At 48.9% G+C, this 24,527-nt stretch overlaps 1 protein-coding gene across 1 annotated transcript; it reads left to right on the top strand.

Annotated features, from left to right (window-relative positions):
* The first annotated feature begins 145 nt into the window (after positions 1 to 145).
* On the top strand, positions 146 to 23,910 carry LOC122375300 (plasmanylethanolamine desaturase-like). The gene is made up of 4 exons (XM_043354603.1): positions 146 to 616; positions 988 to 1,199; positions 1,535 to 1,753; positions 20,629 to 23,910. Exons 1-4 carry the CDS (start codon positions 421 to 423, stop codon positions 20,887 to 20,889), a joined length of 888 nt encoding a protein of 295 aa, XP_043210538.1. The 5' UTR covers positions 146 to 420; the 3' UTR covers positions 20,890 to 23,910.
* The last annotated feature ends 617 nt before the right edge of the window (positions 23,911 to 24,527 follow it).

Raw genomic sequence — 24,527 nt, 5'->3', positions numbered from 1 at the left:
TTACATTCTGAAGAAATTTCACCGAATCAACGCCGAGAGTTCATTTGACACACTTATTCTGCTGCTGGTGATTTGCTGTTTTTCGTACCAGTCGCACTTGACTGCTGCCAATGTGACAGTTGAACAGAGTTTTTGTTATGATGACCTTCAGCCGGGTGATGTGACGACAAACATCCCAGCCATTCGTCGGTGGCGTGCGTTGGGGTAGGCTGCGTGCGCTGGGCGGGGCTCCTCCACGGGTTCATTGAGCTCCCGTTGTGTCTCTGGATGGTGTCGTGCTTGTGAAACTTTTGAAAATCGGTGACTAGATACATTTTTCGGTCTGTATTCGGTCAGACTCGTGATAGCAGCTGCGCTTCATTTGCCTTGCACGTACTGGTACAAGACACTTGAACTTCCACAGCTGTGCAACAAATCAAGATGCTGCAAAACACCATGAATGTGTCAGAAGCTGAGTCTTTCCCCAGTGACAAATCTCCAAAGGAAATTCTGACCAACTCTATGCCTGAAGGAGATCCAAATTCCAATACAGATATAACTAAAGAGGAAGAAAGCAAACCAAGATGGGGTCCAAATCACAAGGGTGCAAAGGAACTGGCCAATCTGTACAGTTCAGGTAAGAGCTTGATTTATCTATTATATGCATGTTTCTTTCATTTCTCCTTCAAGTCAGAGTGTAGTATCTTATTTTCCACTTTTCCAGATGCCTGTCTTCTGAATATGCCAATTAGGGTATTGGGATTCAGACTTCAGTGATCATTATCTACACACAGCAGTACAAGCCTACCTAGGTATTCCATGTATTATCAGTAATTTTGAAGTCTTTCTTATCCATAATTTCAATACAACATTGACTTGCTTGACTTATATTTTGGCATTTCATTTGGAACCTTCAGCAAGAGTTCAAAGTACTTATGCATGCATGGATAGATATTGAGTTGCATGTGTTTCATTCATTGTAAATATATTATTTCATCTCTTTCACAGGGAAGAGACTCCAAGAGATCATCTGTTTTTCTCTGGGCATCATGCTGATGGCTGTGAACTTTGTGTTGATGGTGAAGTATCTGAGCTGGGAGGCAGTGCCCTCCATGGTGCTCTGTGCCCTGCTGGGCATGCTCTCTGCTGACTTCAGCTCAGGCATTGTCCACTGGGCAGCTGACACCTGGGGCTCCATTGATATGCCCATTCTGGGAAAGGTTAGCAGTCTGCACAACCATACATAGCTGCATCACAGGGATTTCTGCTGTAATTACTAATTCCTAAGCATCATAAATGATTAGATGCATTCACTTTGATGACTTTCCAATATCTATTACCTTGCACATGAGTACCTGGAAATATGCATAGAATCCTGTAGGCATCCAATGAATATTGCACAAAACCTATGCTGGACAATGCATCTTTACTTGTATTGACACTATGCTGATTTTGCTATAAATTTGGATACCTATAAAAACATGAAAAATGCAATGGCACTCCTTTTCTCATCTCCTCTCACAAAAATTAACACTCCTCCCCGTTCCGCGCGCAGAACTTTTTGCGTCCGTTCCGGGAGCACCACATTGACCCGACGTCGATCACGCGCCACGACTTCATCGAGACGAATGGCGACAACATGGCGCTGATCCTGCTGCCGCTACTGCGGATGCTGTACCAGCTGAGCACGCTGACCGAGGCACAGATCCAGGACAGCTACGCCTGGTTCTCCTACGTCTACCTGCTGGCCGTGTTCGTGGCACTCACCAACCAGGTGAGTCCTGCTGGCGGAGAGGGAGATGGCGGAATGGGGTCTCGGTAACTTTGGGATGTGTATGATGTGATCCGAGCGCCCCTGAAATCTGAACGTCACTCAAAGCATTCATTTTCTTTATTCATGGCATTGCCCTTCAGTTATGTAATGCTACACGTCACTGCATGAGTTAACGATGTAATTGCGGTGATCGAATTGCTTTGAAAATGACACCGACACGACAACAGATTCGTCGTACATTATTAGATTAGTGAGTTACTGCACCATTGTTCTAGTAACAACCGTGACACGTTATATGACAAATACGGCTCATAAAAACAATACACGCTGGCCTCCATTACGCATAGAAAGGAATAAATAAACACAATGCACCGCACAATCGGGACATGGCTACCAAGATGAAGCGAAAAAAAAAATGCCAGACAGAAACCTATCACATCAGGTGCCTGTGATCGGGTACGCAAACCATATCTTCAGCCATGAGCTAGGTCTAACATGCGATGATTCATGACTCCAGTGCTGCACGTAGTGTGTTGCTTCTTACAACGAGCTCGCGTGCCAAAATGTGCGGTTTATTTATCGTCATTGGATATTGGGCCAGCTGATAGTCATCAACAAACAATGAACCCTGTTTGATTCATTGATTCCCGCTGGCACCGCGGCGTGGGTAATGTGGACCTTCATAACATGACCCGAGTGTATGTTAACCATGGAACGATAAACATGTTCTGCGGTGTCCAAGACAAAGGTGCAGGGGCGTGTTATACCAGCTGTGCGAGGGATGACGTAACTGCCACAGCGGCCTGATATAGCCGTGGCCCGTGGGGGTGTATGGGCGCAGTGGGCTTACCAAGCCAACATTTCGCGTCCCACGGGCCGCTTTTACGGTTGTAGAACGGAACTCTCCTGTCGCGCTGAGATCCAAGTTGAGACCAATTACGTCCCACAGTGGTCTTCTGACAGTCGTGAAATGACGTGGACAGTTGGGGCGCAGATGTCTCGAAATACCACAGAAATAGCCATGACCTGGGACTGCGCTTTAGGGAGTTTCGGCGTAGTCTTCGCGTTTCACTGTCAAGCCTCTTCTGACTGGGCGTGGAGGAAGCATCAGCCGTTGAGTGGTTTCAGTAGTTAACTGAGGGGGGGGGGGGCTACTGTCACGTGACCTACCCGCCATGGGCGGCGTCTGCGGTCGATGGCCATTTGGCTGATGACCGCCCACGGTTAGTGATGGCGCCCGGTCACGGTAAGGTCACATGACACGGTGATGTCACCCGTGACGTCATATCTCGGTGCTGGTCGGCGCCCGGTCGGACGGGGAGGGGCGGAGGGGAGGGGTCTGTGGCGTGGGCAGCATGGGGTGCGGTGGCCGGGCAGGTATGTCAGTGTCTCCCCCTCCCCCCCAACCCCCTCGTGCATGCATTAAATCCTATCACGAGGGTGGCTCGTGGTCCGACTGCAGTCATAATTCATGCTGACCGGGATTCACCAGTCGGCTGTGTATTATGCAGTCCAAGCCTTTCTGGCCAAGCTTCTGGCCATGTGTTCCGTGATGTCCTGTGGGTGCAGTACCAGCGGTGGTCGTTTACAGTTGTCAGTCCTTGGGGTAGGCCCGAAGGCAATTAACTTAACACTTCTCAGTCACCCTCCCCCAGCCTAATAAGCAGACTTTTGCCGGCGATCGATGGTCGAGTCAGTAACAGCATGTTTTATTACTTCAGTTTTTTTTTTCATCACGGATGATTTCCAGAAACTCATGCGACCGTGGCACAAACATGTTTGCGCCCGCATGTTTGCTTTACGTGCTGTCAAGCAATCATTCCGTGTTTTTCCGTCTGTCTGTGTATATAAGGTACAGAACTGTTACCCCAAGTGATAACACTTAGTTGGAAGTCTGGCCTGCAGCTGAATCGAATATTGTGATTTTCCAGAAATATTCGGGCTCGTAGCTAGGTCCCCCATCATATAGAAGTATCACTTGGGAAAACGTTATACATCATTCCAGAAGTATAACGTTTTCATTATCTACTGTGGTAAGCTGCTAAACTTCAAAGCATTTTCGATAGAAATTAGATATAATCAGAATACCTAATGGTTGGAACTTCAAACGAATGTCACAGATCGCATGGACATATGTTACGTAATGAACAGCCGAGTTCCGCAAACATTCGCTTTCGGCTGCTTTGACTGCCATACCATTTGCAATGCAGTTATCATCGACAATGCTACGGCGTGTTTCCCTCCAGCAGTTTTTTTTCTCGTTACGGCGCCCTATCACGGAAACCGTTACCGTATCGCGATTACGGGATCGATGACTGTTTTTGCACGCTCACGGCGATACCGGAATCAATTGCCTTCCGATCGCCACATTCGATCATTGGAGGCACGAAACTTCCAAAAGATCGAAGATGTGTCCGTCTACCTGATCGCCAGGCGTCTAACGGTTTTTAAGGGCCTTGTCTTCTAAGGAACTTTGAAAACCTCTTAATGGCATAGGTACCCTACACTGTAAACGGTTGCATAAGCTTCCCGACGCTCGAGCTGCCGTAGGGTCAGAGGTGGGGGGGGGGGTGGGGGGGGGGGACACGACCGGCACGGCAAGTCTCCTTTTCCTATCCACCAATGCTAGAAGCAGCCCAGCTGCCACTGCCGTTGAGCTGTTCTTTGCTCGGCTACTGCATCGGTAAGCAGCACCTTCTGACCTTCAACCGCCAGTAACCATTATTCTCTGGCCGGATAAGCAATATTCCATCCTCAGCCACTTTCCCTCTCAGAGTCGGCGCGGTTAGACCCGACAGTCTTGGCCGGGGAGCGTTGCTAAACGTCCCGCACTGGGACCGGGTCTCGCCCGGCCGGCTGCCGTGCTGACCGGTCCTTTGGGCGTCCCGCGCCGCTGGCAGGCCGCCGTCTGACGGCCCACCTCCTCTGTATTATTCATCAGTGACTGTGACGGCAGCGTCAGGCCGAACGGGAGGGGCGGGCCGTTGGCTCTGTTACCCTGTGGTGGTCCTGTCCTGTGATCGCCGTGGAGATGAGACTGGAAAGGGGCACTGTCGACACCGTTCGATATTGGGCTAGGCTGCAGCGATCAGCACGAGTTGAGTGTTTGGCACACCCCGCTCGTAGCCTTGAGCTCTCGACCTACGCGTGCGATCGGACGGGGTCGTCACGGTGGCGCTGTAGCCGGGCGCCCGGGGTGGCAAACAAACCGGTTACTACTGGATTGCACCGGTTCGCACTGCTCGCCATCCAGCTCGCGTGGGTGCGGATTCGCCATCGATTGGCATGATGACCTCTATCGTGGGTCTTTGATCTTTGGTCTAGAGCTTGCACTATCTTTGCTGTGCTCTCCTGTCAGGATTTTGTCGGAAATGCTCGCAATTTTACTTGCATTGATCTTTATTAATTAACACTTGTGTATTGCAATTGATGGATAAAACAAACAGTAGTCGTCGCATGCTCTATGACCGCATTGTTCCAATAGTGGACACTCAAGCCCGCGAACTAACGACGTCAGCTCGCCCAGTCGGGCGATATCTCGGAGCCGGTCAGAGTCCGTTTCTGTGCGGTGGGACCGGCGCGCGGCTGGCCGGTAGCACCAGCCTCCCGGAGGTCTCTGACGCCACCCTAACCACGCCACCGAGGCCCGCTCTCAGTGAATGAGATGGTGTTTTATAGATGGGCCGCGTGAATAATCCCGCAGTGGAATGAGCTGATTTGGCACAGTCCCAGGTGTGCAGGAGCCAATAGCCGTAGTCTGGAATGTAAATGCATTGGATATTTCGAGTAAGGCTGGTGGGAAATGCTATGGCTTTCTATGCTGATGTGTTCTAGCATGGTAACAGACGTGTCCGGAACATACTGTTCCTATGCAGCGCCGAGCTTTAATGCGTTATGGACATTTACATGTATTTGATCCTTGCCTGATAAGAGAGAGGAGAAATTGGTATTTTATGTTATTACGGGTTTTGCCTCCGCTCACCCGGGATAATAAAGCATAATAAAGCATACCGTATGGTATCCATGTGCGCATTCTGTGGCTCGGCTCCCATTCTCACCAGTCTATCCATAAACGCATTTCCGGTGCCTGCTGAATATTACATGCGGGCACCTTTTGTACGCCCGTCAGCTGGTAATACGGCTTTTGCGGAGTGTTATACAAGCTGCCGTCAGAGAAACAGATCCAGGCACCGATTGACCGTGTTTTCGCCCGCCTCTATGGCAACTGTTTCCGGAAAGCAACGAAATTATTAATGTAATATTATAGCAACCTTTGCATGGCTAAGCGTATGCAAATGCTTACAGACGGGAAACAGCTTATTTCATTTGGATTGCATTAGACATCATAGAACTCGCCGAAAGCTCATTTTCATTATGCTGCTCTTGCAAGATTGAGCTGCGACTGTGACTTTATTCTTATTTGATCTTCACTTGCAAGTTTAGACGCATGCTGTAAAGAATTTGGTAATTCGATGAAAATTTGTAGAAGGCATCGGATAGGTAATCACAGGAAACTTTTTTCCTTTGCGCCGCAACATTTGATAATGGCAGCGTAAAACTACGATCGAACATCATTAAGTCGAACATTATCATCATATAACATCATGATGCATCGAACATTCCGAAGTAGCAGGCATGGTGTCAATCAATCATTATCACTCCTGATCATTGTAACTCCGGAATGCTACTATCAATTCAACCGTGCTGCAAAATTACTATCCGCAATCTCATGCCATGCTACTACCACGCTTTCTATTATATTATGTAACGTTCAGAAAGTAAGAACGAATGTGTGAACCGAAGCCCCGTGGGTCGTCGTCCGATTTGCTATTTCTCCTGTGGTCGAGATAACGTCACGGTGTTTCGATGAGAGGAACGTCTATTTGAAGGTCGAGTGGGACGTTCCGCCTCGTCTCGGGACGGGCCTCGCGACCTCTCGGTCACGTGCGGCCGTCCTCCGTTCGTTCTGACCAGCCGGGAACGGTGCCAACATTTTTCTCGGAGGTCCGACGCCAAATTTGTCGCAGAAATTACGACCTAAGGCATTCCGGTGGTCCCATTCGGCATTTCTCGAGGAGACTGAGACATAGCTGAGCCATTCTGCGTAGCCATCGAAGATGCGATCGACTCCCTTGACCTTTCCGATTTTTTTTACCCCGCTCTGCTTTTGCGGGTAACCTAAAAGTACATACGCTCGGAAGAGGCAAGATGGTCCATTTTAGAATTGTACTGGCATGCGTCGTAGTGCTAGTTTTCTTTTCAGAATAACAATTTCCATTTGACACTGGCAGGATATTTCAACGCTGGTTCAACAAATTCATATAAGGCAATACCACAGTCGCATGTGTATCGTGACAGTAAATTCGTGCTTACTACCTTTGCCTGCGTACTTATCCGTAAATGTGCTGCTAAGCCAGGATGATGTCATTCAGCTGGCCCATTTTACATTAACATCTTCTGTCAATATAATTCTTCCTACCGTCTTAAAAACTAAGATAGGTATCTAAAAATTCTGGACACAAAATCTGTCCGTAAACTTCTGATGGAACGCTCGGGCGAATAGTCCTTTGTCGATGTAATCATGGCACAGTCCATAATTAATTTGTCAGTCTGTTGGAACTTGTTGGGGCTGCTTATCATTTCCGCAGTCCACTGGCAGCCTGACAGTATCGCTGGCACGTCGCCTCGGCCCTCGACACTGAGTAACCAAGTCTCCGTTCGCCCCTGAGTAGCCCTGCGTGCCCGTGGTCAGACACCGAGTCCGCCGGGGATGGTGACGGCGACCGTCGGTCCCGTTCTGACGCGCCTTGGCAGCGACCCGCACCGGCTCAGGTTGACACAGAACCGGCGCGCTGAGGCGGTCTGTCAGCTCTCCAAGGTATACAGCCGCGGGGCCGGACGAAACGCCAACCGGGGAACGGGGGAATGCGGGTCACAGGGCTGTGGCGGTGGACAGTCCGAGTCGGGGCAAGGGCGGGCATGGTGGGGGAGGATGGGGTCCACACAAGCCCCGCTTGGTAGTGAATGTGGTCTGATTGTATGCGTGTGGTTCCATGGTGCGCCTTTGGTAGCTTTAATCTTGGTAGCTTTAATTAAGCAAGATAAACTAAGTTGCTTACAGGGATTGGGAAAGGTTTCATTTTGTCGTCATGGCTTTTCAATTTTCATGGAACTTACATATACCAACAACGATGAAGAGCTTGGTGGCCACTGAGTGAAGTTAGCTTCATTGTAGGGCTGTCGCGCGGCGTATCCACTCACATGAATGCAAAACATGAAAATCCATCATGAGCCCTGGCTACTTGAGAATCCGGAGTTTTTCTGCCTGAATTGATGATGCTTTTGAAAAATGGTCGCATATGCCAGTTTCCCATGAGCTTTTGCGACCTTAGCTTTGTGCTGCTTTATCCTTTGCCTTTCGCTGGCCTCTCGTTTGATGATAACGTGATTACGATGCTCTGCATGCATAAACCTTTACCCCTAATCGGTTGATGATGCTGAGTGCGGGCAATAAAACGCCCATCGCCGCTACTGAACAAATGCGATCATATTTTTGCTTTCACGAGTTTTGAAATGCTCGCCCATCATACTGTTCAGAATGCTATACCTACCTCTTTAGTGCCCTGGGCTCCCGGCGATACCTACGCTTGAAGGGCGACTTGACGGTCCGATGCGTTACATTGCTGCTCATAGATGGCAGCACAGGTCGCCGCCTGAAGTGATGCTGTGCCGCAGAGCATCTGCAGCCAAACGCCTCATTCATCCCTTTCCTGGGCTCGGTTCCAGTATCCATCATTGGGTGAAATGAAATTGCTCTATGCACACTACTAACATAACGGACATTTTTATGCTGTGTACAGTAGGTCTATTAAAAAAGTCCCCAGCACCAGTGGGCGCTGCCTTCGCTGAGCCGAACCCCCGTCTGCCCGTCCCATATCGCGCCGGGCTCAGGTCAGGTAGGGTCAGCGGGACCGCTCGGTCCGGCCCGCGGGCGGTGGACGGGCGGCCGGTAACGCTTTCCGCCAGCCAGCTGTAGAATCCAACAAACGAGACGGCTGCACCGCGCGCTCAGCGCAGCGAAACCGGTGTTAAAGAATGGCAGTAGATGTTCATGGCCACAATGATTATGAGATAGTCATTGTTAGCCCGTGCCCCACAGGAATGCCTAGACTCTCACGCCCTGTTGGAGGGGAAATGGGGATTGAGCATCATTCTTATAACTCAGCTTTGGGCATTTAGTTTTTCTCACAGGCAATTACAATACAAAAACAATGTAATAAGACCACACGTTTCGACAACAAAGTGCCTTCGTCAGTGGAAAACAAGATATAGGCTTTACATCGATAAAAATATAGAAGATAAAAAACATAAAAAATGTAAAGCCTATATCTTGTTTTCCACTGACGAAGGCACTTTGTTGTCGAAACGTCTGGTCTTATTACATTGTTTTTGTATTGTCATTGTGTGTGAGAAAAACAAAATGTCTGACTCTTCTAATTTGGGCATTTAAGTGGTATTCGAAGTAGCGTCGAAAGTAGCAAAAAGAAGAAAAAAATACTTCAGCCAATTTTAGATCGGTTCAGAGCAAAAGGTCATGTCACCAGAGGTCATCGATGGTAAAATGTTGCTTGGACAGGGTGTGTTGTGCGCACCGGTGCATTGGGTTTCCAATTTCCATGGAAACATCAACAGACTCGGAAGCTCGTAACGCTAGCGTGGAGCCGAATTCATATCAACCGCCGCTACAATGCATGGCAGCGCAGCGCAGCGTGCTGCAGCGCGGGACCGTGAAACACCGCCCAGGGCTATCCATGTATCAGGGCAATCCAACCCACGTGATGGGCTCGGCCCCAGCGGAGCATGAGGCTCAGGACTCCCGCCCTGGCCCCCTGTCTCCCCCTAATTCCTGTCATCCTTCCCACTCTGAAATCGACCGAAAGAGCCTAGCCTAACACAACAAGCAGCTCGTTTACCGCTATGTCTGAATAATATTGTCAGATTTAATTAAGGTCAACGGCTTAGCACGTAAATAACAGCAACTGCCACCATCGGTATTATGAGAAAACCAATTGCTTTTCCACAAACACTATAAGTTTTAAGCTAAACTTGCATGAAGTTAATTTTACCAGCCTCGTGTTCCTCTTATCAAAACGCTTCGAATGAATCAAAAGTTGATCTTTAACCCTCGCCGGCATAGGCCATTTTGCATCCTTCGACGGCACAAGGGGGGGGGGAGTTGGCACGACCCCCCCCCCCCCCTTGCGCTTGGCCCCTGATTGAGCTAGAGCTTCGCGGAAAAAAACGAGCGTGTTGCCCGTCACGAGAGGAAGCCGATGATACCCAATTTTAAGGTCCTACATGTAGGTCATCGGGTGACCTTCCAGGTCAGGTCAATGACCCGAAAATCGGGAAAATGGGGACCTGTTAGAAAGTCGTAAAGTGTGGCTGCTAAGGGTTTTTCGGGGTGCTGATCACGAATATCGTGTTAGTTTTGATCAGAGATGATGTCTTAAAGCATTTAGACCAGGTCGGGTCAGGTCAGGTCAGGTAAACCAGTAGGGGTCACGACGGGTATTCGTAATACCTGTCATCCGCCTCTGACAGCTTCGTAACATGTTACGAAGGCACCAAAACTACTTCGTAAATGTTCAAATGGTTGCTAAATTCGAATTCAGCTCCAAAACCTAGCGTAGAAACATGTAAAACTCGAAAGAGTGAACCGAGGTCACCAAAGGTCAATGACCTGACCTGACCTTCAGGTGATTCAGATGGTCAAAGATCATTTGGGTCAGTGTCATGAAATTTTCAGGGTAGGTGTAAAATTTATCAATGCAAGGGTACTGAAAGTTTCATCGCGATCGGCCGCTTTTTACGCGAGTTATTCGCGAAAAACCTTAGGGGGGGGGGGGGTTGCATCAACCCTCCCTCCCTGTGCCGGCGAGGGAGGTCATTTGAAGAATTTGGCCTATGTTCAAAGACATGACCTGACCAGAAATGGTCATGATGGATAGCAGGATATTAGATCCGTATCGTGAAACTTTACAAACACTTTAAATGATTTCATAACTTAAGCGTGTCTATCAAAAATATTTATTACATGGCTCATGTGTAAGCTGGGTGTGTGATCATGCTTACGAATATGTTGAACGCAACTGATAATGTTCTGTTGGCCACAATTTCTATATCTAATTTATCCTCCCGGATTTTATATTTTTATTAATGACACCTTGACGATGTCGAGAAAAAAAAACGCTTAGGGGATTTAACAGCCTGAGATACATTCAGTTCAGTATAAGGAAGGGTCAAGGGTGCTAGATTCCTTCCGTCCTCGCTATCCTCAGGAAAAACCAATCCGCATCGCCCCTAGTCTTCATGCTTCCCTCTCTGGACTGGAGGTCACCCCACCAGCCAACCTGTAGTTGATGTCGGTTCCACTCCAAGACACATAACCCTCTTCGGGTGACCGTTGGAGAGACGGCTGGACCGCCCGACAGGGCAATCGTCCCACGGGAACAGTCACGCTTCCGGAGTCCGCAGATCACTGTCGCTGGCTCGCACAACCAAATTACTACACCAGAGCATAGTTATGTCATAGCTCTGCAAGGGCCTTATCAGACCGAAAAAGATGGCTCCCAACAAAACAAACGATTTTCTCATTCAGTATTGTATCTCATCAGGCACCACATGTTTTCAGGGTGTTTATTATGCGTTCCGTCCAAAAAAAGCGCAGTTCAACTTTCTCCCATTGACTTTAGCGATCTCAAAATTGACCCGACCTTTCTGACAGCAATGTCAAACTTGCAAAGTAAACGTTTCAAATACATATACTGTTGCCCATTGAAATCGCTGAACTGGTGTTATGACCTTGAATTGAAAGACTTGGGCGGCAAAAATGGATCATTTGAAATCTTAAAATGTTAGATTTTAACAATAATTGCAAACACTATCCCGGCCAAATAGTGAGTGAGAAGGGAGCGATTCCCCAACCCCATGTTTAGCTCCTATAATTGAGCTAATTGCTAGGGCCTCGCGGAAAAAACGAGCGCTTGCGTCGTTATGTGACGCAGCGATTATCACCCCATTTTAAAATATCAGTGACCTCTTAGGGCAGGTCAAGGGCCCCAAGGCATTGGATCGGTTTTTGGTGAATAACTTCGCAAAAAAGTCGCATTATCGTCATTTCGATACAATCGTGTTTTCTGTTCTCAGACGCGTCGATTTATATGCTTTTTTGCTTAGGTGAAGCAATTTAGGATGTTTAGGTCAATGTCATGTTAGGGCAACACAGGTCACGAAGCTGTTGAAAGGAGGACAAGGACATGCTGCATAACATTTGATTCGGCCAGTCTTGCAGAGTCCATTGATGGCTGTCCCGACTGGCTAGCTCACTTTGATCGAGAGTTATTGACGAAGCAATCCTATTGACGAGCACTCCGTCACGCAAGGTGAACAATGCAAAAGTGAAGCATTAAACCTTGCCAAGAATGTATGAAGTCACGATTTCATGTGCGTGAGGTATAGTTTTAGCTCATTTCCGACGCCAAATTAACAGTTTCCATATTTTCCCATTATGCTTATGTGACACTAAGTGCATTACGGATTTGCATCATTTTATAACCGACAACCGTGCAGTCTGCAGAGGTTTACTTAAGATGCCATAGTTAAGTGACCTGACATGAAAACGTGGTTGATTTCAAATGATCCGGCTTGAATCAAATGTAAGGCATATGAAATGTCAGCCTTCTATCAGCAGTGTGCTTTGAGCTACCGCAAAAAAATACATGGTGGCGGCATCCACCCCTTCTTCTCGGCCGGCGAGGGTTAAACCTCGCTTCGAATTATTGCAGATAATGATGCGACCGAAAGCAAAGCATTTGTCTGTGTCTATGTAGAACGGCCGCTGACTTGTTGGACAAGATCCCCAATCTTAATTTGCTAGATGGGAATAAAATACTCGGCATATGATACATATATACCCCTCGATTTGCCCTCGCGCAAAGTCAATTCTAATCATCACTGTGGCTTTTTTTATCCGAGATGATGTCGCCACTAAACGGGTTGTTTTGTGTGCTTGCTTGCGTTGAATGGTCATTACGGATTATTGAAGGATTATAATATAATAGGAATGGGGCAAGGGAGGATATGCACTGCAGTGCAGGTGTTTAATTTAGATCACAAAGGCATCGTTTCCGGCATCGTGCAGAGTCACTATCTTCCCCTCCTCTGCACTGCGGCATCTCTGCGCCCCACACACGGCGTCCTCACTCCACGGCCGGCCGCCGCCAACTGACCCACTCGCCGGGCGCCGCGACCTGACCCGTGTCACTGCCAGCCGCGGCGTGCGCAATAGAGTCGGGGCTGGAATCCGGGGGTTCGGCCGGCCGGCTGCCTCTGGAGCGGGGGACTTTTTTAGTAGACCTACTGTACATAGAATGTAGATCCAAGTTTCTTTTTAGAATCTATAGAAATCGCGGGCATTACTTCAAAGCTATCCGTGGCAATGGGCCAAAGTATTGCGCTAGGGGACTCTTCCCAGTTTCTGAATCACAGTTCCTAAAAATTTGCCCTCTTCCATTTTCATTGTCTTGCATGCCTCACTGCCATTTGATATTTTCACATTTGTCTCTGACGAAAAAAAAACTGGAGGGAACTTCGTCTGAAACACTGCACAAATATGCTTTCAGAGATAAGGCCTAGCGTATTTATATATCAAAGCCCGTATGTAGGTATGCCTTCCTACCGGCTACCGCTCATTCATTCTAAATGTAAATGCGTGCTCTTCAGATCAAAGGTAGGGAACGGTCTGATATGCTTTCATCTGTCGAGGTCCGCTGACTGGCTTTTGATGCTGAATGCTTCTTATACCCATCAGAAGCAGAGTTCTGAATTAAGCTTGGCCGTGTTTTAATCAACGGTCGTTTTCGGTGTATTTATGGACCACGATGTCGACTGGAGGTGTCTGAGTCGCTGTGAGCTGTGACATGGCACGCAACTTTGCGTGGGCTTGTCTCTAACTGGACTGTTTCTCAGCATTGATAAGGCACCATCCCAAGCAGGGTTGGCAGGGGGTGGCAAAAACTGGTTTTTGCCAGTGGTTTTAACCGGTTTAAACCGGCTGGCAGAAACCCTGGTGGCAAGAACTGGCAAAAACTGGCTAAAACTCAGATGGCCAAACCTACAACTTTTCTAGTTAGGAATGGATTTGAAATGTACAAATGCATTTCTGGGAGTTATATAGATGCACTAAAACATTCTAAAGTTGCCTCATTACTTATCCCTGCTTAAAATGTCTATGCATGTCGGTAGACATCCACAACGGAATGTATTTCCATGCAAGGGGAGAGTGGGACAAGGCGGCCACGGTAAGTAGGGTGCCATGCGCGTATCGGTGGCAGATACCTCTTCGCACTTCTGATTGTGCAGGACTCACCCAGCGACCCTTGCACTGGCTCATTTGTCACCCCAAAAGGCATCTTACTAGCTCCTTATGGATAGCCCATGTTTCTGAGTTAGGTATGAAACATTTCAGTGGTCAATGTCACTTCCGTTTGAAAGCATAAAGCTTTCACCGAATTCTCCTTAAAGGAAGGGTGCCACCTTCCGAAATTTTTGTTCTATGAATCTATTTTACTTATTTGAATTTTTAGACGTGGTTAGCGCGTCCACAATATACAAAAAACCGAAACATTGCATTTAATACATTGGCCAAAAAAAAGATCGTTGTTTATATCACCACTACAACTCAAGGTCGTTTGATGTGGCAGCTAGGACGGCTGGCATATCCTGTTGTCATGGCAACATATCATTCTGCCATTTGCATTGATGGCGCAACTGAGACAAAAAGATGAACAAATAAAAAGGAAGAAGATAACATGATTTGAACTAAGTTGTAGGTAACCAAGTAGGTAACTGTTGGCCATATTTGCCAAAGAACAAGAACGTCAAAAGAACATCAAATAAGTCGAGTAAAGGTTTTCCCTTTACAATGCTTAAGAGATCTATGGAACCCTTCACCCTTCATGCAACTTACTAGAAAAACTTCCCAATTAAAATTTTAAAACTTAAGTGTATACCATAAAGAAAAAATATACCCTTTCAAAATGATAAAACATGCTTCAAAAGTATAACTTTTATACATACCTTTGCTGATTTCATGTTTTATAAAATACCCTTAACACGACGAGGAAATAGTGCTGAAGATTTTTGCCTGCCCGAATGCTGGCAGCAAAACTCGCAAATGATAACTTCACGTGCGGATTCAATGCTGACCGTCTCGAGCATAGGTAAGTGAAGCCGGTTTTTAGGTTCATGTGAGGCTAATCTTGTAAAAACTGCGTTGTGTCCAAAAGGTGGCACCCTTCCTTTAAAATGTTTCCTGTTCAAAATCATGTCTAGGCATAGCATTGTGATATTTCTGAGTTTTTGCCAGTTTTTGCCACTTTTTGCCGGTTAAAACCGGTTTAAACCGGCAAATGGTATAAACTAGTTTCTGCCGGCAAAAATGCCAACCCTGATCCCAAGGACACGAAACGTCAGGCAAACTGCACAATAGCCCGCCAGGTAGACGTGTGACATCACGGCAATCTCAGCTGTCATGGCCTAAGTTCTTTTTGGACTGGTGTTAATTGCATTCATTTAACTGTAGATCTCCTGCTTGTGGGTTGTCAAATGTGCATTTTTCAACACATGAAATTCATCGACAGGCACCTAACCATCGATTGATTTCGTCTTTATTGTGTGAGTCTCCCCCTTGGGATCAGTCTGTCTAGGAGACAGACAACCATCCACCATAGCCAGCCGTTGCTGCGTGTCAATGTTTCACCGGAAGGCCGTAACATCTGTCAAACGTTTGAACTGGTGTTCCGGCGGTTTAAGTGCTCGATGAAAATTGTGTTTGACATACATCCTGTACCATCGACAGGATGGGAAATGATGCATATGATAAAACAAGCCCGATATAAAGAGACAACCACCACCACTTGTGTCGATGTTTTTCGCCACAGTGCGCTGTGTTGTCGTGGATAATACGCCGCCGGCCTGGATGGGCGGCGGCGCTATTTTGCCATTTCCATTACGGGGCAATGCTCCCCCGAGGCACTGAATGGTGTGTGGCTGTGCGGTGGTGGGTCCCCAGGCATGCTGTCTGCGTGCTCATTCCGCGACGAAAGCTCTGGCCTAGAGGTGGCAAAAGATGACAATTTTGGGAACCAGATTTGAACCAGACCCGTCTGGACATTTCTGAAACCAGTCAGACCCGGCCTAAGTTGGAATCGGAACCAGTCGGACCCGTTGCCCAAACGTCAATTAATATGAATTATTTGTAGGTATCATTAGTTGCATCATGTAAAACAGCCTTTTTCTCACTGGGAATACTTATGAGCTACAGTGTGCCAAGAAATATACATCAGCAAATGTTTTCTTTCCATTCACTTTATATTTTGCAATCATGTGTAGTGTGCAAGATGTATACTTAGTTTATGGTAGGACCCGGTTGGACCCGTCAGAAAATTTCCAGGAACCGATCTGGACCCATATGGTTCCAGACTGGTTCTTTGGACCGGGTTCTCGGGTCCACATTTTGCCACTCTGGCCTGACATTGGTGTCTCCCGGGCAACAGCGGGGGTCGGACACTGACGGAAAATTGGGAGACGTTCATTGTCCTGACAATGTTAAAGAGAATAACGTGCCACCTACGCTGTCCGACATTGACCCGTCCCGGACACCCGTCCTGACGGACGATGATCTGAACAATAGCGCTTTTCAACTGCCCTCAACACTACGGGGCGGCACAGACTACCCACCCTGTGGTTAGCACCCTGCACCGCATGCTCGTTTGGCACCTGAGTGCCACATCCCCAGCTGAGCCCTCTGCTGACACATTTCCACCGGCCCGCGGTTCTGACATCACCTAGCGCGTCACCGGCGCTGACGCCATCCTGTACCGTTCCTCCACCCTCTCGAACTTCCACCTCACCCACCCCGCATCCTCCAACATCCGGCCAACGGGGGAGCGGTGCCGGCAGCTCTCGCAATGATGCGCGGCAAGGGCCGCTGTGACGACCGGTATTGATCAGTGCCGAGGTTCCGGCGGCCGGTGACGACCCTGGCGGCGCGCCGCGGCGACGTAAAACGGCGCGGCGCGCGGCGAGGCGTGGCGCGGAGCTGCGTCACAACTGCCGAGCTGCGCCAGCCGTCCGAGCGGCTCTGGCCGACCGACGGCTGGCGGCCGGCGATGGGGGCCGGTCGTAAATTAGTCAGCTGGCCGGACCGCCGTATTGCCCCCGGGGAAGGGCGGACAGTGTAGTGATTGCAGACAATGGGACAGAGGATGGCTCGGTGATGGGAGGCCAAATGTGCTGAGCTCGATGTTCGCTTATTGCCGGTCATGTCTTTGAGAAACCGAGCCGTCTGCAGTTGGAAAAGTGGAATATGTAGACTGCAGCAATGAGTATGAAATGAATAATTGATGTTAACTGATGGTGTATGGCTTTGAACCTTCTACTGAAGCCACGTCAGTTATAAGTCTTGTTTGATTGTGCGACGTACATTGTACATGCATCGTATTTAGTCGATAATGCTTCTGGCATCGGCCGTTGCGTAAACCTCCAAACCTCCCGCTTACTTCAAGCAACGTTTCGACGTTTTTTCGTTTAGTCATAAAACCTTCAAAGAATCAGTCAGTTAAAGAAGAGAACGATAATGCTCCTATAAAACACATGATTGCATCTTACTTCCAGCTTCCCATCTCAGTTAAACACCTGCGATTGCTACAGTTTGTATCAAAACTCATCTGATGCGTCTGTGATTGATCCGTTTTTAAAATCCCGCTCTCATTTCTCTCCCGAGTTCTTTGACGAGCGTCGAAGCCTGCAGAGGCTGTCTTTTGAGCTGCTTAGCGCCAAAGCTGTGCCTTTGAGCCGGTCTTTCCTGTGACACACGCGTAGGGAGCCGTCGGATTTACCTCAGTTCGTGACTGATGATACCCTGATCCGCTCGGCTCTGCCGTACTCCACTGGCTTCCTCCGGCAGCTGATAGACTATTGATGGCTTGGTGGCTGAGGAATGAGGATTCCCCAGGATGGTGATCTCTTGGGCTCACTGCCTTGAGACTGCCCGGACAGACGGAATCCCGGGGTCGAGTTTTACTGCCGAAGCATCCATTAGCCGTTTGATCTGGTTACGTTTAATGCCGATTGCCTGTCGGATTGGTCGTCTCTGGACGCCGACGACCTCTGCACTGATGCGGTCCGGCCGCCCTGAAATCCGAAATGTCATGATTGTCTCTGGAGCCTGGAGGCAGACTTATTTTGATTATTTCTTGAGGCTGCTTTGTTGTTTGAGCTCAGCGCCGATTTAGCTAATGTAGCTAATCGCTGTAACCTAATGGCTTTGAGCTTACGGACTGACTTGCAGCAATTGCAGCAGTCACACTGGGTCGCAATGCCTATGGCCTTTCTGGCGCTGCGTTTGATGCCTCCTGCCTGCCGCCTTCGCCCATTTAGGAGTGATGTGATTGATGGCTGTGATATCCGACACCGGCTGGCGGTGGCTCGCGACGCCGACCTGTTGCTGAGGTGACGCCGTCAGACGCACACGGCACCGCCGTCGACTCGTGTTACATCGATTGGCGCCTCCTGTGGCGGCGACGCGTGCTCCGAGACCGGGGGGGGGAGGTCTCCCCCGGAGAGAGACGGATGGCGGCCGTCGTATGGTCTCTGACCGCAGTCATGCGCGCGGCACGTGATACCTTTCCACTACACTACGGCCTCGTATAAATGCACAAAACTATTCTGGGTTTCGTGCGGAGTTGGTTCGAGAATTCCCAATGGCGATGGGTGAACCCAGTTTAGTGAAAGTATATTTTATGGGGTGATTATGAAAAATCGATGGCCAGAGCGGACCGGAAATCCTTTGAGCCCGCTTATTTTGGCGGCGTGCTGAGAAGCCGTTACCACTTTGAGAGCGGACCCTCGAGATGTATGGCCGTTTTAGTGTTTTACAGAATCGGCTCGGACGAATCGCCGTGCGGCACTGCTACATAGTTCGCCCGTGGTGCGGCGCAGTTCTGAGGATCGGAGATGATTTCCTGAGCGAAACTTTTCACAGCCTGGACGGTCTCCTCGAGTAGCTCGAAACGTTTGGGCGAGCGAGACGAACAAAGGTAGTTTGGTGTCGTAGTTGATGAAGCCACTCAAAACTTGAAACTGCGCAGCGTATGAACGGTACTTTGAACTTTCACAACTGTCGTGACGGCTATTAGTAAGTTTGCAGCACCTACAGATGATGGACCTTGTCTCCGCATCCCGTATCAATGACAAAATGTCGTTCATACTTCACTGCACGTTTGATTATCACGCGTATTCTTCATGAACTTGATGCAATGGCGCCGCCTCGGGTATAATGCCACAACGATAGTACCTGTCACCATTGCATTTATTGGTATTCTTCGACCGATTCTCATCCAGCCTCTTTTACAATTGACCTTACCAATTTCCATGACCCCAGCCGTGACCCTGACGTTGGTCGTGCATCACCGACCGACAGGATGCTGGTGACAGCAAAAATAATGGACGGTAGCGCTCCTGTGATATACATATGTGCCCTGTACCGTTTGCGACACAAAAATTGTGTGTTTGTGTGTTGATATGGTAACGTTGCAGTTTGCAGTGGCTGTTGTAGTTTCACGTCAATACGCGATTGCTGACTGCAGGGTTGAATCGTGCCCATTGGTGCTCATTATGACTCTCTTAACTGTCGAATGATTACTTTCATCGAACCCCGGGGATTTTACCAAAATATTTGTTTGAATTTAATTTGTTTTCTTCGGGCTTCGTTGTCGGGAATAAAAGATAAGGCGTTTTATCGCCAAAAGAGAGTATGCAAACAAAATCAGATGCAAATGTTCGTATAATTATCTACCCAACTGAAATCTATCTAAGATGCTTGAGCGCTGTCTACAGTTTCCGAACAGTCTGCCATAACAGTCGGTCTTCTGTTGTCACCTTGTGCAGCATTAAGGATCGTTAATTGCCAACCAAACCGAATGACCCCTCCGGAACCCAGCACCAGCCTCACCATCCACCAGCACCAGCCTCACCATCTACCTTCCTGCTACCTCGTCCATCATGCCGGGAAAGTCTGCCCCTGGCTGCCGTTATCGCTGTCTTCTACACAGTCCCTTATCGTGGCTACTGCCGACATTCGGGGAGCCTAGCCGAACAGGGTTCGCCTTTCTTTATTCAGCTCACGATTGGCTTTATCGCGGCTGTTTTGTGTGTACACATGGGGGGTGGCGTGGTTGACACGTTTGTTTGTGGACGCTATCGGCATCCGGTGACATTTGGTTATTATTCGTTACAGCTGTACCAATCTGGTGTTAGATATGGTCACGTAGATGTTATCATTTTACACAGTTGCTGAAAATTACCTGCGAATACGATCTAGTCATCGAACGATGCTCTTAACCATCTGAAACCAAATTTTGTTGTTTATTTGATTGACGATTATCGTATGGATCTCGGGAACAATAAAATCACATTATATAACATAATGTTCACTCACCTCCTCCCTTGAAGCGTACTCATTGGGACTAAACCTGTTACAATGCTCAAATAGCATATGTGGTAAAGTACAACACCGTGGCAAAGACACAACATCGTGGCAAAGGCATACATTGATGGGAAACATGTCGATTCGCGACTTTGTCTGAAGAACTGTAAAGCCAAAAATATCTTGGAATGCTGCCCCCCGCCAACAGCTAACCGAACAATAGCGCACTGTACTCCCGTCTCAAGTGACCCCACAAGTGTGCCGGTATGCCGCACGCTCAACCCGCTGTGACTCACGCCTGACTGCTCCCTTTCTTCCCCCACAGATCCACAAGTGGTCGCACACCTACTTCGGTCTGCCGTGGTACGTGACACTTCTCCAGGACTCTCGGGTGATCCTACCGCGTCGTCACCACCGGATTCATCACGTGGCGCCGCACGATACCTACTACTGCATCACCACGGGGTGGCTGGACTGGCCTCTGGAGCGACTGGGCTTCTGGGGCCGGCTGGAGGCGACCGTGAGCTGGCTCACGGGCGCCGTGCCCCGTGACGATGACATGCGGTGGGCCCAGAAAAGGTCGTGAGGTGACTGAGAGCATCGGGAGGAGTACCGGGAGTGATGGATGCGCGTGGTGGTGCGCCGCGCGTGTTGTGAGCGGGATAGCTCGCACGGGGGAACGCAAGCCGCTGTGATCACGGGGAAAGTCGCGTTTTGTGACAATATAAACTGACCCTGACGAGGACGCGCCACGAGCCCGACTGTCCTGACGGGGACATTGACCAAGTCTGACTGATTTTAGTCCGACCAGTCACCTCATGACGGTTTACCGTATGGGGAGACTTTCAAAGCACCTTTAGCAGCTCTAAGTGCAATGCACCCACCCAACCTGCATCTGTTCTTGGCTGTCAGCAGACTGCTGAATTTTTCCATTTGAGCCGCCGCGCCGATCCGGAACCGAACCGCCGTCTAGCAGCCGCCGCCTCAAAGTTGGTCGGTTTCAAACTTAGTGAGCTGCCGGCGGGTAAGTTGGCTGCCGCCTCGCGCCGGAGCGTCGAGAGGCAGTTACACGAGTTTGACTTGCTGTCGTTGGCGAGGTATTTTCGCCCGCTGCGCCCCCAGGGCTGTTTGCGTCCACAAAACGGTCGCGGATAGAGATTTAATGGAAGACGGAAGTCGAGAGACGTAGTTTGGCTGGCGAGGATCGGTATATGGTGGATGGCTGGCCGTGGACGGCGCGCCAGCGATGTGGAAAATCGACCAAAGGTGACGTCTGTGGATCACAGGGGGCACTCGACATTCAGTGTACTTTGGATTAGATTGGGCAGATGGTGAACTTTGGACAACCCGAATCAGCGTGACGTACGCGAAATGGCGGCACGATTTGACACCGTGACGAAATTAACTGATATAGGGACTGATAGCATCAACTGCGGATGACTGGCATTTGCCGATTGGTGACCAATGGGTTGACTGTAGACAACAGGCCACTCTGACTTACTGCAATCGATCAATATCATGCCACCAATCATAAAGGGTATATCGCTGACATGACCGGGAACCGCTGACCGCGTGTTTCCGAACAAAGTTGTTTCGGTGACAAATCATCATCGTTTGTCATGTCTTAGTATGACGTCATAGGCGTCACTGTTATTACGTCAATTCAGCGGCCAGCTTGTGCAACACTGGTCGAAAATGTTTACTTTTGGCGGCTCACTCGTGCTGTACGCTTTGCACTTGTGTCTCTAACTTGTCTCTAACCCGAACGCATTCGGCTTTTTCTTCACTTTCGCGCCCCAATTTATAAAGAAGATGTGACTAAGCATGGGGAGAGTAATGCGAGTATTGCTATCATTTGTACTGTGAAAAGACCATGCGCTGGCGATGTGTAGCATTTATAGCATGGGAGTCAATATCAAGCACACACGACGTGAGAGGCTACTGTAATGTACGATGCCACCGAAGGCTTGCGTTACTTTTGGACTAGTGATTTTTCCCACCTGATTGTAGTTTCAATTGCATTTTGACAGAGGCTTTTTGCGTTGATCTGTGGACGTCTATAGCTAGTTTTGTGGAATGAGCTCACGCGTGGCGTGTGTAGTGTGACTGTGGACTTGCGACGTTTCGTTTTGCGGCAAATTGTACCCTTGCTCTGGCATAGCTCGTGTGAAGGCCCCTGAAGGTCCTCTATCTCCCATCGCGCTCCGCTTTCTACCTACATATTTGAAACCACCTAGGCATTCTTTTCAGTCCGAGACTACGTATCCATGATCCAGGACCCGCCGCGCATGTAATCCACCACAGACAGTCGCACGCTGACCCAGTATGTATTTGACGTACCGTAGAGCCCATGGGCGTATGTCCCCACCCCTTACCGTTACCGGCCTTCCCCATCAGCCCCAGCGTTGACCAATTCCAGGAAAGGTCTCTGCAGCATTGCGCAGTGTTCATGACGGCACGAATACCGTATTATGTGAGTCACATGGGGTGTTAATCAGCTGAGCGCCCCCTGACACACGTGTCGTGGGGCCATTCGCTGTCGGTCACGTGCTTCCCCGACACTCGGTGGCTGACACGACACGGTCGCCCGGTCCGCGACTGGACGCTATATCGACCCCGGGAGCCGCCGTGTGTCATGTTCTGCCACACCGCAAGCGGGGACCACTCTGGGGATGGGGCGATTGCGGTGTGAACTGCAGTGCGTCATGCTCCGCGACCACACCCCCTGCCCGACTCTTGCCGCAAATGATGATGCTGCAGCGATTGATATGTTGTCCTTTTTCCGTTTTCTGTAAGCGCGGAACAGTGAATGCTGGTAGTATATGGTGACGATGGTAATTGGAAGAAACCCATTCACTGCTATTGTAATCTGTCTTCGGCGATGACTTTTGTCTAAACTCCCTCCCTTCCACGACTGATTTAATCAAACAGTTGCGTGGCAGTGATGGCGGCAGCGGTGCGACTGTGACGGTGAATCGTTTTACGTAATTCGGTACCGGCACCGTTTGATGCTCACGGCTCACATATAGAATTCCAACAGTAGCGCTCGCTTGCTTTGTAGGCCGCTTGGTGGTCTTGTGTGGGGTTCTGTGGGTGGGAGTGGCTGTGTTGAGGGACGGTACAATACCGGCGTGTTGCGTGTTGCATGATGTGTTGTGTCTGCAGGCTGTCGCTGTTGCCCTGTGTCTCACTGTCCCTCCTCTTCTCGCTGTGAATTGTGATCGACGGCTGATGTGTGTTGATGTGGTGTTTGAGGGCGCCGGCCGGGCGGTACCCTGTGAGCGCGCTCTATAACTGTCACTTCCCTGGTAGTTTCTGGTAGAGAATGTACCTATAGCCGTGGGCAGGTGTGCACCTCACCCTAATGGATGTGGACTATCCCTCGATGCTAGTCGCTCGCGGGTATCGCGCCTGGCTGCGCCTATTAGCGTTACCAATCAGTTCTTCACTAATCACTGAGTCCATCCAATGCGAATATTTTTGTAATCAGTGCGTGCCGCTTTTCACGGTCAGTTGTTTTGGATTATGGTGAAATGCCCGCCGGGTGAAAGAGAAAGCTCTCGGCCCACGGATTTCATAATGTTTAATAAATTGTTATAAAGACGAATGCGTTTAGTTCAAAATATCAAGCAAATACTTGGTCACAACGCCTCGTGACTCCTGAGGCACACGAACCGGTACCTGGCAGCTATTGATCAATGATTCAAATACGGCCTGGTAACTGGTTTCCACTGACAAGGTATATCGTTCATAAGAAAATTATATTTTGTGCCTCAGTCAGGCACGACAATTACAATGGTAGAGGGGGCAGGAGGAGGGGCATATTGGTCATTTGCTCTTCTTAGCGCCTCCGAACTTGGCAGTGAAATCAAAGCTTTTGTCATTCCTTAGTGACGCGAAAACTGTAAACAAGTGAGGTCCTAGTTTTAGGAAATTCGAAAGCGTTTTGGGGATTGGGGAAACGTCCCAACTGGTATCATCCAATTTCTTGATCCGTCAAAAGACCTTTCAATCGGGGCTTATTATTGGACATTGGTGCCTATGGTCTATTCGCCGTGTTTTCTGGCGGAAAACTTGCAGTTCTAAAACATTTAGTGAAGCGTAATTAAAAAATGGTACCAAAATCTTGGATGTCAATGATTTTTTTATTATTTTGATTGATAAATGGCCCCTGTAAATTACAATCCAACACAATCGAGCTTCAATCACTTGTCGAGTAGCCAA

The sequence above is a fragment of the Amphibalanus amphitrite genome, unplaced genomic scaffold, assembly GCF_019059575.1.
Source record: "Amphibalanus amphitrite isolate SeventyFive unplaced genomic scaffold, NRLGWU_Aamphi_draft 001813F_arrow, whole genome shotgun sequence".
Classification (NCBI taxonomy): domain Eukaryota; kingdom Metazoa; phylum Arthropoda; class Thecostraca; order Balanomorpha; family Balanidae; genus Amphibalanus; species Amphibalanus amphitrite.
This window is presented reverse-complemented; position numbering and strand designations above follow the sequence as displayed.

What these genes read in the sequence shown, in the direction of transcription:
- LOC122375300 (XM_043354603.1), top strand. Translation starts at nt 421, where the DNA reads ATGCTGCAAAACACCATGAATGTGTCAGAAGCTGAGTCTTTCCCCAGT. An exon ending in GGCCAATCTGTACAGTTCAG is followed by an intron (nt 617 to 987) that starts GTAAGAGCTTGA and finishes TCTCTTTCACAG; the next exon opens with GGAAGAGACTCCAAGAGATC. An exon ending in ATATGCCCATTCTGGGAAAG is followed by an intron (nt 1,200 to 1,534) that starts GTTAGCAGTCTG and finishes TTCCGCGCGCAG; the next exon opens with AACTTTTTGCGTCCGTTCCG.